The sequence below is a fragment of the Fusarium flagelliforme genome (assembly GCF_020744385.1).
Source record: "Fusarium flagelliforme strain FIESC 12 MPI-CAGE-AA-0113 chromosome Unknown B0J16scaffold_7, whole genome shotgun sequence".
Lineage (NCBI taxonomy): Eukaryota > Fungi > Ascomycota > Sordariomycetes > Hypocreales > Nectriaceae > Fusarium > Fusarium flagelliforme.
This window is the reverse complement of record NW_025763509.1, coordinates 1,910,506-1,922,764: the sequence shown is the minus strand read 5'-3', so window position 1 is coordinate 1,922,764 and position 12,259 is coordinate 1,910,506. Positions and strand designations below refer to the sequence as shown.

The 12,259-nt window shown below is 46.0% G+C and overlaps 4 protein-coding genes and 1 non-coding gene across 5 annotated transcripts; all 5 read right to left on the bottom strand.

The window, feature by feature from the left end:
- Positions 1–587: 587 nt before the first annotated feature.
- B0J16DRAFT_349249 (general substrate transporter) lies at positions 588–2,737 on the bottom strand. The gene is made up of 3 exons (XM_046128868.1): positions 2,479–2,737; positions 1,956–2,234; positions 588–1,899 (listed from the first exon to the last, which is right to left on the bottom strand). Exons 1-3 carry the CDS (start codon positions 2,592–2,594, stop codon positions 624–626), a joined length of 1,671 nt encoding a protein of 556 aa, XP_045979173.1. The 5' UTR covers positions 2,595–2,737; the 3' UTR covers positions 588–623.
- Positions 2,738–2,901: 164 nt separating this feature from the next.
- Positions 2,902–2,991, bottom strand: B0J16DRAFT_t289. The gene has a single exon. It is a non-coding gene; the product is annotated as a tRNA-Gln (tRNA).
- Positions 2,992–3,964: 973 nt separating this feature from the next.
- Positions 3,965–4,840, bottom strand: B0J16DRAFT_241759 (heterokaryon incompatibility protein-domain-containing protein; the record flags this gene model as incomplete). Its single annotated transcript, XM_046123059.1, has 1 exon — positions 3,965–4,840. A coding segment is annotated over one exon (876 nt), but the record flags the coding sequence as incomplete, so codon positions are not given.
- A 1,261-nt stretch (positions 4,841–6,101) lies between these two features.
- On the bottom strand, positions 6,102–7,229 carry B0J16DRAFT_324291 (uncharacterized protein; the record flags this gene model as incomplete). The annotated part of the gene is made up of 3 exons (XM_046125822.1): positions 6,102–6,354; positions 6,408–7,153; positions 7,203–7,229. 3 exons carry the CDS (start codon positions 7,227–7,229, stop codon positions 6,102–6,104), a joined length of 1,026 nt encoding a protein of 341 aa, XP_045979171.1.
- A 532-nt stretch (positions 7,230–7,761) lies between these two features.
- Positions 7,762–9,564, bottom strand: B0J16DRAFT_364862 (uncharacterized protein; the record flags this gene model as incomplete). Its single annotated transcript, XM_046129965.1, has 3 exons — positions 9,228–9,564; positions 8,767–9,180; positions 7,762–8,719 (listed from the first exon to the last, which is right to left on the bottom strand). Exons 1-3 carry the CDS (start codon positions 9,431–9,433, stop codon positions 7,762–7,764), a joined length of 1,578 nt encoding a protein of 525 aa, XP_045979170.1. The 5' UTR covers positions 9,434–9,564.
- Positions 9,565–12,259: the final 2,695 nt, after the last annotated feature.

Sequence of the window (12,259 nt, the reverse complement as noted above, 5' to 3'; positions counted from 1 at the left end):
GACGGTTGCGGTTCAGCCGCCAAACTCTAATTGGATAACGTACGATTTCTTTCGTTCTTTCGTTCTGGAAGGCTGAAGACTGGAATGTAACTCATCATTTGTATGTCACTGTGTCTTGCATGCGAAGACATTCGAGGCTTGGCAGTGATCGGTAGGCGGATTGGACGGATGAGGTCCTGTGCTACGTAATTGGCTGAACAAGTTTCTGGTTTTTGTGTATTCTCTTTGGGTTTGCGTAAATGATGATCTCGAACTTCGAATAGAACAAGAGTGCTACATCCATGACGATCTAGAATAAATAATCCTGATTTTCTTCCAGGTCCCTTCTACCTCTGAATTTTCTATCCAAAAGCAGTATTATGGAATGAACATCTCCGGTATTCCAAGGAGAAAGGGTTGCCGGTGCATTCTCGGCAAGAATGGAGGCGTTGTAGACATGCTTTTTCTACGTGAAGGGTCTGAAGGTCTTGCATGGAAATTGATTATCGGTTTCTAAAGTCCCCGACCAACATTCGGCACTCGCGCTTACTTCCACTTGCGGCCGTTTTTCGCTGTTGGTGGACACGTTCCTGCGTCGAACTGGAATGTAAACAAAGTAAAATTGGTTTATATGCTATGCTATGCTAGTAACTAAAATCAACGTTTGCTATGGGCGTTGCAGAATTGGGCGGGTGATGTGAATGTATCGAGTGCTGATCCTCAGCTGAGCTTGTCGTGTTGGAGTTTTGAAGTTCTGTTGGTTGTTCGGTGGTTGACCATCCGGTATTGCGCATAGCTTGGAAGCTCCAGCTGGGGTTAAAACCGGGACTTTCCCATGCGTGTTGCACGCGTTCGTACATTTCGTCGATTTGCTCTAGTGTCATTCTGCTTGTTTCGTATACCATGAACCACACGAAGACGATGGCGAGGATACAGAAGGTTCCCCAGATGAAGAAGATCTTCAAACCGAATCCATCGGCGCCTCGACCCATTATGAACGGGGGAGCATAGGCTACCGCGAAGTTCAGGAGCCAGTTCGCTGTGGTTGATACGGACATGGCTTTTGCGCGGACCTTGAGAGGGAAGATCTCGGAGGTTACAACCCAAGTGACTGGACCCCAGGATGTGGCGTAAAAGAAGACGTTGATGGCGCAGCAGACGATGAGGGCCATGTTGGATGCACTTCTGAGGTCTTGAGATGATGTTTCGCTAGCTGTCGATACAGCGCCGATTATCAACTGACATACCGCCTGACCCAGCGCACCAGCCATGAGAAGTTTCCGTCGTCCCAATTTTTCAATCACGATGAGGCCGGGGATTGTGCAAACGCAGTTGACGATGATCATGACGAGATTGATGATGAAAGGATTGCTGACGCCGGATGTGTTGAAGAAAGTTGTTCCGTAATACATGACGAAGTTGATGCCAGTCAATTGCTGCAACATCTGCAGTCCACAACCTGTCAAAGTTCGACGTCCAAGATTGGAATTGCTTGTAAAGAGATCTCTGTATGTATCGTGGCCCAGCGTGAGCTCATACTGATGGTTTGCAATGATTTCCTGCAACTCATTCTGAAGAGCAGGATGCGTGATATCAAGTCTTCGGAACCGACTTAGTGAAATGCCTGCGTCGTCATTGCGTCCTTTCTTGACCAAGAAGCGAGGTGTCTCCGGAAGCATGGCGATGCCGGCAGCAAGGATGACACCGGGTACTAGTTGGAGTCCTAGGGGAATGCGGTAGGCGGCTGAGCTATTAATGTTTTGTGTAATGACGTTGATGATGGTTGCGCTCAGGATCCCGACTGTGATGGAGAGTTGGTATGCGCAGATGATGCTTCCTCGAATCCATTTTGGTGCTGTTTCGGATTGGTAGAGAGGGACAAGGACTGATGTTGCTCCTACAGCGACACCAGCCAGAGCTCTTTACGAAGAAACTGTCAGTATCAAAGACGTGAAGAGACCAATAATTGAACTTACCTGCCAACCAGCAACATAGGTGTCGCCTGAGCACATACTTGAAAGATAGCCCCGATACAAAAGGTTACAACGGCAGCCAGTAAAGTTTTGCGACGACCAATGCTATCGCCAAGGGGAGCGGCTAATATTGAGCCAACAACAGCTCCGAGACTGAGTATCCCCACGATGAGGGATGAGTCTGAAGGACATAGATCGACGTGACCATCGTTATCTCTGCAGGACCGGTCTGTGGAGAAATGGTCCTGGAAGACCTCCATGACAAGGACGCCATTGATGACCCTTGTAATCCATGATTAGTTGATGATCATATGGGATGAAGCAGGTGTATAGTGAGTGAAGCAGTGACGATGATGAGATGAGGTACACGTCGATGACGCGACGCGTCAATGCAGTATAGAGGCACTGAGGTACAAGGCCGCGTCACACAAGCCTGCACCGGCAGCACATGCAACCGCGCCGCGAGACCCTTCCCCAAGAAGAAACAAGTTACGAGAGAATAATTGAAAAAGGTTCTCAAACTCACCCCACATCGTAGCCAAACAGCAATCCGCCCGAAGCAACAAACAAACCGACCAGAATAGCGCGTATCGACGACCCGGCAAAGTTCTCGGGCTTATGCCAACCCATGGCTCGTACCATGATGAGATATCATTGACTGCTGTACGTTGATAGAGTACAGTATCACAGTATAGAAGGGTATGGCAGTGAAGAAAAAATGCTTTTTTCAGGAGGTGAACCAATGATATGATGCGGAGAAAGCTAATGGCAAAAAAAGACTCAAGCAGTATCTCCAATTAATTGATCCACTAAAGACCCTAGACGGACAGGAATCTCCGTTCAGCTGAAGTGGAGAAACGCGTCATTTGGAGATAAAAGTGATGCGAGACAAATTGATTGGGTGGGAGAGTTGGAGACACAGCAAAAAGTTGGATGGGGCAAAAGGAAGAGGTCCTACCCGGGTTCGAACCGGGGACTTCGGAAGTAAATTTCGATTGGTAATCAAAATCCAACGTCCTAACCACTAGACTATAGGACCTGAGTCTTTTTACTGGCAGAATGTCTGTAACCAAATATCATATTCTCTTTCACACGAAACAGCCACAACGTAGGGTAGTTTATGCTTTCTCAATACCAAAATGCACTGTTACACCAAGTTGTCACCTTTCCCTACTTTAATATGTGAAAGATTTTAATTTCGTCAGTATTTTCAATAACATCAGCTAAAATGGTTCGGAAGCCGGGTATTTTAGTCAATTTGTACTAACTTCTTCAGCAAATTTACGACGTTAGATCTTAGCAGTAATGGAATGTTTGAATTGATCGGATAACAAGAACACAAGAGATGAAATAATTTAGCTGCCTCATCAGAACTTACGCTAGTGCTTTATTTCAGTACTCTAAGACTTAAACTAAGACTACGACGATAACGTCTCAAACTTATAGAGTTGCCTTTTAAAAGGTATATTTTCTAAGGCTAACCTTCAATCCTCACACTAAGAACTTTACTCCGCTTAGGAAGCGACCGCCAAACCAATTTAAGATTAAGAATATTCCACGCCCACGACTTATATTAATCTGATAAATGTCTGTTTTGTTTCCAGAACACACTCGTTTAACTCATCGCAATATCCCACTCTCTCAAAGTACCGCATCTGATCATCAAAACGTAACTCTCGTAGAACAAGTCCTGACCAAGCCTCATCGCCATCTGAATGCATCACGATGCTTAACACAAAGATAATCCCTGCATTGACATGTTCATTGAACTTCGGCTCGTCGACATCAAGATGAGCGACCGCGCCATCGTAACTGTCAGGAGTGCCTCGTGTCTTCACGTGAAGAACATCTGAGTTACTGCAGGACACAATCTGCGTCAACGGGCCCATTATCTCAATCCATGCGTTCTCCTTGACTTGTAAAAGAGAGCCTGGCGGTTCGTACTCGCAAAACCATGCCTTTATCGATGCACACGTCTTGGAGAAATTGTCAACAGGCATACTGAAACTTGTCTCGACAGAAGCCCAGGACCAAGACGGTATGTGACCTTGTGTATATCCTGAACTACGCTTGCTGTCACCACCTTTCCTGTACCATGTAAGTGATTCTGGCATCTCTTCTAGCCATAAGCCAGCAAGGTAAGTGTGTTCTGTTCCTTCTTGGTACAGCTGAGCGATGCCGCCCAGTGCGGGTAATCTATCAATGTCTTTGGTAAGACTCCTGAGGCTATAGTGCCCGATGATGTCCCCCCATTCTTTATCTTCTCCATTCGCCACGAGATCTCTCAGTAGATAGGCGGGCCTCATTGATCTCTGCGTAATCTCGTTTGCGTACCCTTCGAAGCAATCCCACAGAGTCATTTCCTCGATGTGCAAGACTTTCGGAGAGAGCATCCACTCCTGGTACGTCCAAGCGCGTTTTAACCAAGTGCTCTTCCGACCGTAGGTTACCAAAGAATCTGACTCAAGGTCCCATACGGAACTTTCTCGTCTATCCATTTTCTCGTAAAACCAGATGCGCTTTTTTGGACTCAAGGGTTTCCCGTTGACCTTTGTCAGAATCCTTGGCCCTGAGAAGTAAACCCTGTCCTCCCTTCGATGTATGAAACTCTGAACAGAGGCGTCGCAGACTTCGGTCGCTATTGTCAACGATGCCCCTCCGTAGATATTGCACATCTGAGCAGACTCGGTTTCCCAATCCTTAATATCTCCTTGAATGATACATAGCGAGTCAACCCAGAGATATCGGTAGCCCAGCGCATGGCATAGTCGAATCGCATCGGCGATAGTCGCCGGTAGCTCAGTGAGGGTAAGCTGTCTGGGAAATACCGCAGTTGTCGTCATGCTCTTTTGTTTGGCAACACCCCAGCAGTATGATAAGCAGACATACTCGTGTTTGTCTTCCAAGTGAATTGTTTCAATCACGCTGACTTCTGTGATCTCTTTGCATGTAGGTTCGATCTCGATGACGCGACTTGGGAGTCTGGCTTTGGTACGGTTTCTGGCGCATGCCTCGTGGTTTGCAAGACATTCTTTCTTCCATCCACGTATTAAGTTCAAGTGTGGTTCCGACAGGAGTTCTCTTGATGGCCGATGCGTAATGTCTGGGTCGTACTCGTCTTCTTTAAGAACAGTGCCTTCTAATGTATACCACAAACTCGCAGTTTCGTCAAACTCCGTGCGACTTGAGCATGGAACTCGTACTTGAACTTTGAAGATGGGGAACAACCTTCCTGATTTGACGTCTCCCGTGATAGATGCGCTGGCATACCTCTCACAATCTTCCGGGTCAATAGTGTAGCGGCACTTCCCCCAAGAATCTTCAGTCAGTAACATTAAAGGTCCCTCTAGTTGTCCACTGTGCACTGCTCCATCAAAGCGCAGCCCAAAACACTCATCCTCGTCGGGGTTGATATCTGTCTCATGCTCATATTCGATCTGTTTGACCATCGCCTGCACGAGGCTTTCAGTCTGGGAGTCGCCCGGGCCGAGGGACGAAAATGACGCACGGAGTCTCTGCTTGCGTTGCTCATCAAAGAGGACATCGATCATGTCAGATACCCCGAGGGTTTCGAGCAACAGCTGGCACATTTGGCAGCCATCCTTTGCCGAGTCGCTGAGAATAACAAGATTGGAGTGATGGTAGTATGCCCATGAATATGCCTCATTTCCCCGTATGATTCGAATCTTACGCCTTCTCCAAGATGTACCATTCTGGGGGTTCCAGTTAACGAAATCGTCGCAAATCGCGCAAACACTGGGTTCGCCCTTTATAGACGCCATTTGCCTCGAACAAATTTACAAAAGGGCCGGCCGCTGGTAGCAAGAAGGTTTTGAGAACAAATTTGCTTAAAAGGCTATGATTGTAAAGATAGAGCGAGAGGTTGTTACATTAAGGCATGTCAAGCAACATCATAACTTTTATAGCGGGGTCTTTGAGCAACAGGGGAGTCAGCTTACATCTTCCTCACTTTGTCACCAACATCGAGTAGTATCCCGACCAATGAGGTACAGAGAGAGGGAGGTGGGTCTATAGTCATCACCCATTCCATATGGGTCCAGGATTAAGAGGAGAAACAACGGTATGGTTCTTCATCTACCTTATCAATTGCTGTTTATCAATGCTCATTCTCATTACGATAGATCCAGTCTAGTAGAATTTGCGGTCATCAAACTGCTCAAACTTCTCACTGATGATCTTCCTCGTCAACTCCATCAACTGGTCTCCAAGTTTCTCATCCTGTGAAAACTCGCTACCCGACTCAGGCACAGCAGGAGGACAGATGTATTGTCCCGACTTATCAGTGATAGTCGCAGCGTACACGGCGCTTGTGGCGCCCTGAAACTGATCCTTCTTGAAGGGCTCCATGCCAGTTGACATCATGTAGCCGGCAAGAGGGTATCTGCTATATGTTAGCAGGTTTCTATGTAAGAATAAGGGCCGATTGATGCTTACGCTTCGTGGATATGCTCAACACTCTGTCTAGTGCTGACGAATCCAGGATGAGTAGCATTCACCACAATCTTAGGCGACCCAGCCTTTGTAACATTGCGGTCAAGGTAACGAGTGTACAGAATGCTTGCCAACTTGGATCGTCCATATTGGGGGTTGGGTCCAAGATCAGTGTTGAGCTCGTCCAAACTCTCAAACTTAGTGTCTTTAGGAGCACCTTGATGAGCGTTGGAAGCTTGGTTCACAATCCTCACAGTGCCATGCTTCTCGGAAGTCTTCTTCAATAACTCAAGAAGATAGCTCGTCAAAATGACATGACCGAAATGGTTCGTGGCCATGTGCTGATCAACCCCCATTGGCGAAAGCTGATAGGTCTGAATACCACGTCCAGCATTGTTAACAAGAATATCCAATCGATCAGTTGAATTCTTGATCTTTTCGGCAGCCTTCTTGACTTCAGCCCAGTTGCTTAGATCGCACTGGATCCATTCTGTGCGGTCAGCCTTTTCTTGGCCGAGCTCTTCGGCAACGGACTTCTTGGCACCCTTGACGACCTCTTCGGAGAGGGAGAGGATGAAGATCTTGCTAATGTCGTGGGTGAGGAGGGTGTGAGTTACGCCGTAACCGATCCCTTCGCTACCGCCTGTTACGACGGCGACTTTTCCAGAGAGATTGGGGGTTTCTGAGAGTGCGAATTGGTGGGTGGCGAGTTGTTCGGCTGGGCCACCAAAGTTCTCAGCGATGGTGTTCTGGAGAGGTTAGTGATGGGCTCAGAGACTAGATTCATGGAACGCATACTTTGACAGAGTCGATTACAGAAGCCATGGTGTTTATCTGGGTTCTTCTCCAAGAAAGACAATTGTTGTGAGGTATAAAGGGGACTTTGGTCGATGCAGCAGTAGTTCGTGTGGCACGGTATAATAACCCTGTAGAGATTCTTCTTCCAGCGGTAATGTTTAGAGTTTTCATTGAATGATATGAGTAAGGAAAAAGAATTCTGCATTATTATTTCTCTTAAGATCTTACATATACTGTTTGCGGTGAGTCCTATGAATCACCACTCTCCACCGAGTCAATGACGTACATGCTGCAAGAATGACGATTACTATAGCTGAGATAAATATTGTCGTAATTGGGTGAATTTCAATCAGCCTTGGCTTTTTCCTTTTACTGTTTTGCATTCCACGTGTTGTTTTGCTTTGTGGAAGTTGTTTGGAGTGTTTAGTGTCGTGATAGCTTCACTACTACTGCATCACTTTGAGCCGTGCTATTCCCATGTGTATTTTATTGGCATCTATGGAGCTTTCAACAGTAACCCACGAAGGGAAAAAAAAAGTAAAATAAGCTTCGTCTAAGTTTAAGAGGTAGTTGGGAAGCATTGATCTAATTCCTTTGCAAACATCTTCTCAACCGCCATTCTCATAACATTCCCCTTGGGAGTCCTCGGCAATGTACCCTTCGCCACAACAAAAATAAGCCGTGCATCCGAAATCCACACATGAGCGTATTTCTGCTTTTGAAATAGCGCAGTCCTGAAGATAATCTGATTCTTGAGCGCCAGCAGGTTGTCGTCGCCTGCCTCCAGAATCGCATTGTCCTTTGGTTCAACCACCATCGCTGGCGAAAGACGTCCAGAGCCAATAACAGAGACAGCACTGATCAGATCATTCTCGCAATTTTGCATCACGTCAGCTTCGAGAGAACCGGCGTCTAAGGCTTGGCCGAGTTGCATCTTGATTCTATCGTCGACGCGGCCTTTGTAGATGTATTGATCGTTGCCGACACGCTGGAAGACATCGCCGCTATGGAACTTGCCATCTGATTTGTTTCGAAGAGAAGGGTGGGGACAGTCGTCTGACTCTGCTGGGATGATAAGTTGAAATAGCTGATCTGATCCAGATGAGGTTTCACCAAAGGGGATGAACTCGCACCCTGATTCAGCTAGGGGGGAGACATATGGCGAAGTCGAAGTGGACATCATGGAAGCGCCAATCTCCGTAGAACCATAAAAGTTGATCAGCTTGAGTCCATTATCACGGGCCCAAGCTTCCTCTTTGGGCTCAAGGGTATGTCCAGCGAAGTTGATCTTCTCAAGGCCCTGGAGCTTGTTGAAAAATGCGTCGTTGTGACGCGCTTCAGCGAACATCGGTAGTAGTAGACCAGGAAATATACTCAATATTGTGAGTCCTCCGTTTGTGATCATATCATCGAGTTGAAAAGGCGAGTATGGAATGTTGGTAGGCAACAACAAGCAACTTCCGGCGGCCAGGGCTACTGCGAGGATGATAGTGTTGCCTAGATGGGCATGGGAGCCTCTGAGTCAAGTTAGCTCTAGAACACAACCAACATCATGAGACCTTACGTGGCGGAAATAACTGAGTCGGGACTATCTCTTATACGGTCATATTGGTGTTTCCGAATCAAGCATTCTAGCCATCGCACGGTCTGGGGGACTAGTTTGGGTAAGGAAGTAGATCCCGAGGTATGAAAGATGACCAAGACATGATCACCGTTTGCAGAGGTCGTGACAGTGTTTAGGTAAATATCAGGAGGTGCCCTCCCCACGACTCCACTGATAGGGATTGTAGGCAGTGGGCATTCCTTGATTAGAGGTTCACAATCTGGATCATGTAGCAAAGCTTTAGCGCCACTCTTGACCAGAAGTTCGAAGACAATGGACGGATCTTGCATGCGAATGGAGAATAACTGTGGGACGTAGCCGGCTCTCATTAGAGAGAGATAGTGCAGTAAGTCCTCGTAAGATAACCCTTTCATCCTGAATGGCATTAGACAGGACTGTCAAGGCGCATTGTGTTAACTTACCAAAGTCCAACTACAGAACCTTTGGCAATATCTGCCCGTGATAACTCCGCAGTCCAGTTCTTTGCTGCATCGTTGATATTTTGCCAATACTCCGTGTATGAAATTGTCTGATATCCAGACTGATCCGCATATCTCACAGCAGGGGAATCACCCCTTGACTGCGCAAGGGATTGGATTACAGAAAGTGGTGTATGGAACGTTCGCATCTTGAAAATGATCGATATGAAGACACCTCTTGGCAGAAAAGATTGATCAATCCCATGGTTTTATAGGTATTGTGCAGGAACATGATCCTTGATAAATCAGTCAGCGACACACTAAGCAGGATGAATAGGTGAGAAATTAGACTACGAAAAGTGAGGTGAAGGATGTGATCATCACGGCAGTGCGGCACAGAGAACTTAATGCGGTTTAGAGCACGATTATACGAGGTGACTACCTTCCCTATCTAGCAATCTAGCTATAGAATCGTGACTTATAGGATGAATGGTTTGCTGTAGGCTATAGCCAGGATGTGTTTATCCGTGTTTGTAGGGGAAGAATGATACAAAGATCACCTGAAATAAAGAATACCATGGGTTCATCCATCTAATTGAATCTGGTAAACTGTTATGTAAGAGGGTCAGTGTAAATACCAGCCTTTGAAGAAGATTTGTATGTGCGATGTGTGGTATAACTTTTGGACAAGGTTATTGTCTGCTTCTCCCTTGGTCAATTGAGGAGTGGATATCGACCTTTGTGAAATGGAGTGCCACAAGAACAGATAGCGCTTAGATATATAAATGACCGGTTTCACTGCAATTTTAGCCCCTCCCGAAAGGATAGACTGGGAGGCATCCTACGGCGACCGAATGGGAAGGTTAACAGGAATAAGAGGAGGGCGCAGCGGGCATAAGACAGGGGTCCAGGATTTTTGTATCTCAATGCGATTGAGACTTAAAAGGTTTGGGGTTTTAGAAAGTAAGAGTTTTCGTATTCTTCCATTGCGAAGGATTATACGATCTTACTCAGTGCTGAGGCGCGGGTGAAAGGGAAATGACAGATTGGGCTAGGTGAGGTGAGGTGAGATGACGGATGTGATGACCTAGACGAATTGGCATCGTAAGATGGTTCTCAATCAGTATCAATGTGTTGAGAAGTGTGAAGTGCACATTTGAGACCTGTATCTTAAACATTAAACTTGCAATTGGACAGTTAATTGAATTTAGAACAGGACTCATTCCTCCATCCTGTTTAAGCAGAAGCATCCGTCTCTGATGTATACATATAAAGGCGTGGAGTGGTCGCTTTGATTAGAAAGCGTCTCTGTGTTCATCTTGATTGTAGCTTGTTGTGATGATTTTTTGGATAAAACGACGTCAAATGAAGGCATCACGTATAGATAAATGCCATTTTACCTTCACTGCAATTTTAACATCTCTGGAGGACAGACTCAGAGGCATCCTGTAGCGACCGAAGCGGAAGGTGGACAGGGAATAAGAGCAGGGCGCAGTGGACACAGCCACAATTTATTGTGCTCTTGACTGGCTTCACTTCATTTTTGACCTCCCTCGACTGCTTTGTAATATTTATTGGGGACAGTCTTTTGTTTTTGCGTAGCAAAACATTGTTCATTTATGTGCATTTTAAAGAGTTAAAAAAAAAAAAAACAGGGCTTCATACTTATTAATGGTAACCTTTTAAACGGGTTGCGCTTTACTTTAGAGCTTTATCTAGTTTTAAATGGTTTCACTGTAAACTTGATCTCTTTCTGGGAGGGGACAAGACTTGAAACCGCCTATCCTGGACCAACACGCAGCGGCTACTCTGTACAGCCACACTGCTGCGCCGAATAAGCTTCACTGCATTTTTAACCTCTCCCAACTGTTTCGCACGCTAGCCCACAACTGAATTCTGAGTAGAGATGCTATTGTGCATACTGGCCATAGATTTGTATTCTCCAAGGTAATCCACCGCCCCAAACTAGTGGGTATTTAATACAGGTTTTTTTTTTCTTCTTCTTTATTTTTTATTTTTATTATCTTCTGGTAAGCCTATCGCACTATGTTAATAAGAAAACATTGTAACTGTCTTCGGCGGCTGAGTTGAGTGGGATTTACAGCGAACTAGATCCAAGGTTATTGTAAGCTTAACTTTTGTAACAGAATAATGGAACACAGAGATCGAAACTCAGATAAGGAACGGTAAATAGAATGCCCAGCTAAAGGAACATATTCGTACGGTCCCACACCAGTTTTCACTGCGATTTTAATCCCCTCCGCGGTCAACCGTAGTTATTGTTTTATTGGCGCAACTGGGGAAGAACGGAATATGCTTGTTCTACTTCAGACGCTGCGTCTGACCATAAGTGTCACTACGAGATTGTACTTTGAGATTCAGAGAGCCGGCGGAAACAACAGTGTGAGATTTGCAGTCCATTACTGTCCATGTCACAGTGCATACGAAGCTGCACAGCCTGCATGAAAGGTGGTCAGCAATCTGCTGATTATTGCATGTCGACAGCCTCAACTTATTCAAGAGGGGAGCCTCTGGGATCCTCTTGCAAAAGCAATTCCTGTGCTTGTAACAGTCCGACGCAGAGATATATCTATAATAGATTCGACCTGAGCGGTAACAATGACTGCAGACCTCGATAGTCTTGTATGAACTGTCAGCGAACCTATCGCGCTACTTCTCGACTTCAAGTACAGGGCCCCAAGGCCACTGCATAAAGTCACGTTCACAACAACAGCCACAATGCATACACTAATCCTGTTTTCTCATCCAACCGACCAGTCAAACACCCCCAAGATGTCTCGTTGAAGTTGTGCAGCCAAACTGCAAAAGCCCAATACAACAATGCGCAAGGCAGCTTTTATTGTACACGTAAGCAACTGGGCGAACTGCAGCAGAGCCTCATTGGGCTCGATTGAGGGGAGTTTGGGGGATGAGCTCATCCCGTTCTTGACCTAACAAAGCTAGCTCTAATTGACATTTCTTTCCCAACATCCTCCCTGACGTTATCACAAACATTTCTAAATTACAAGTATCTG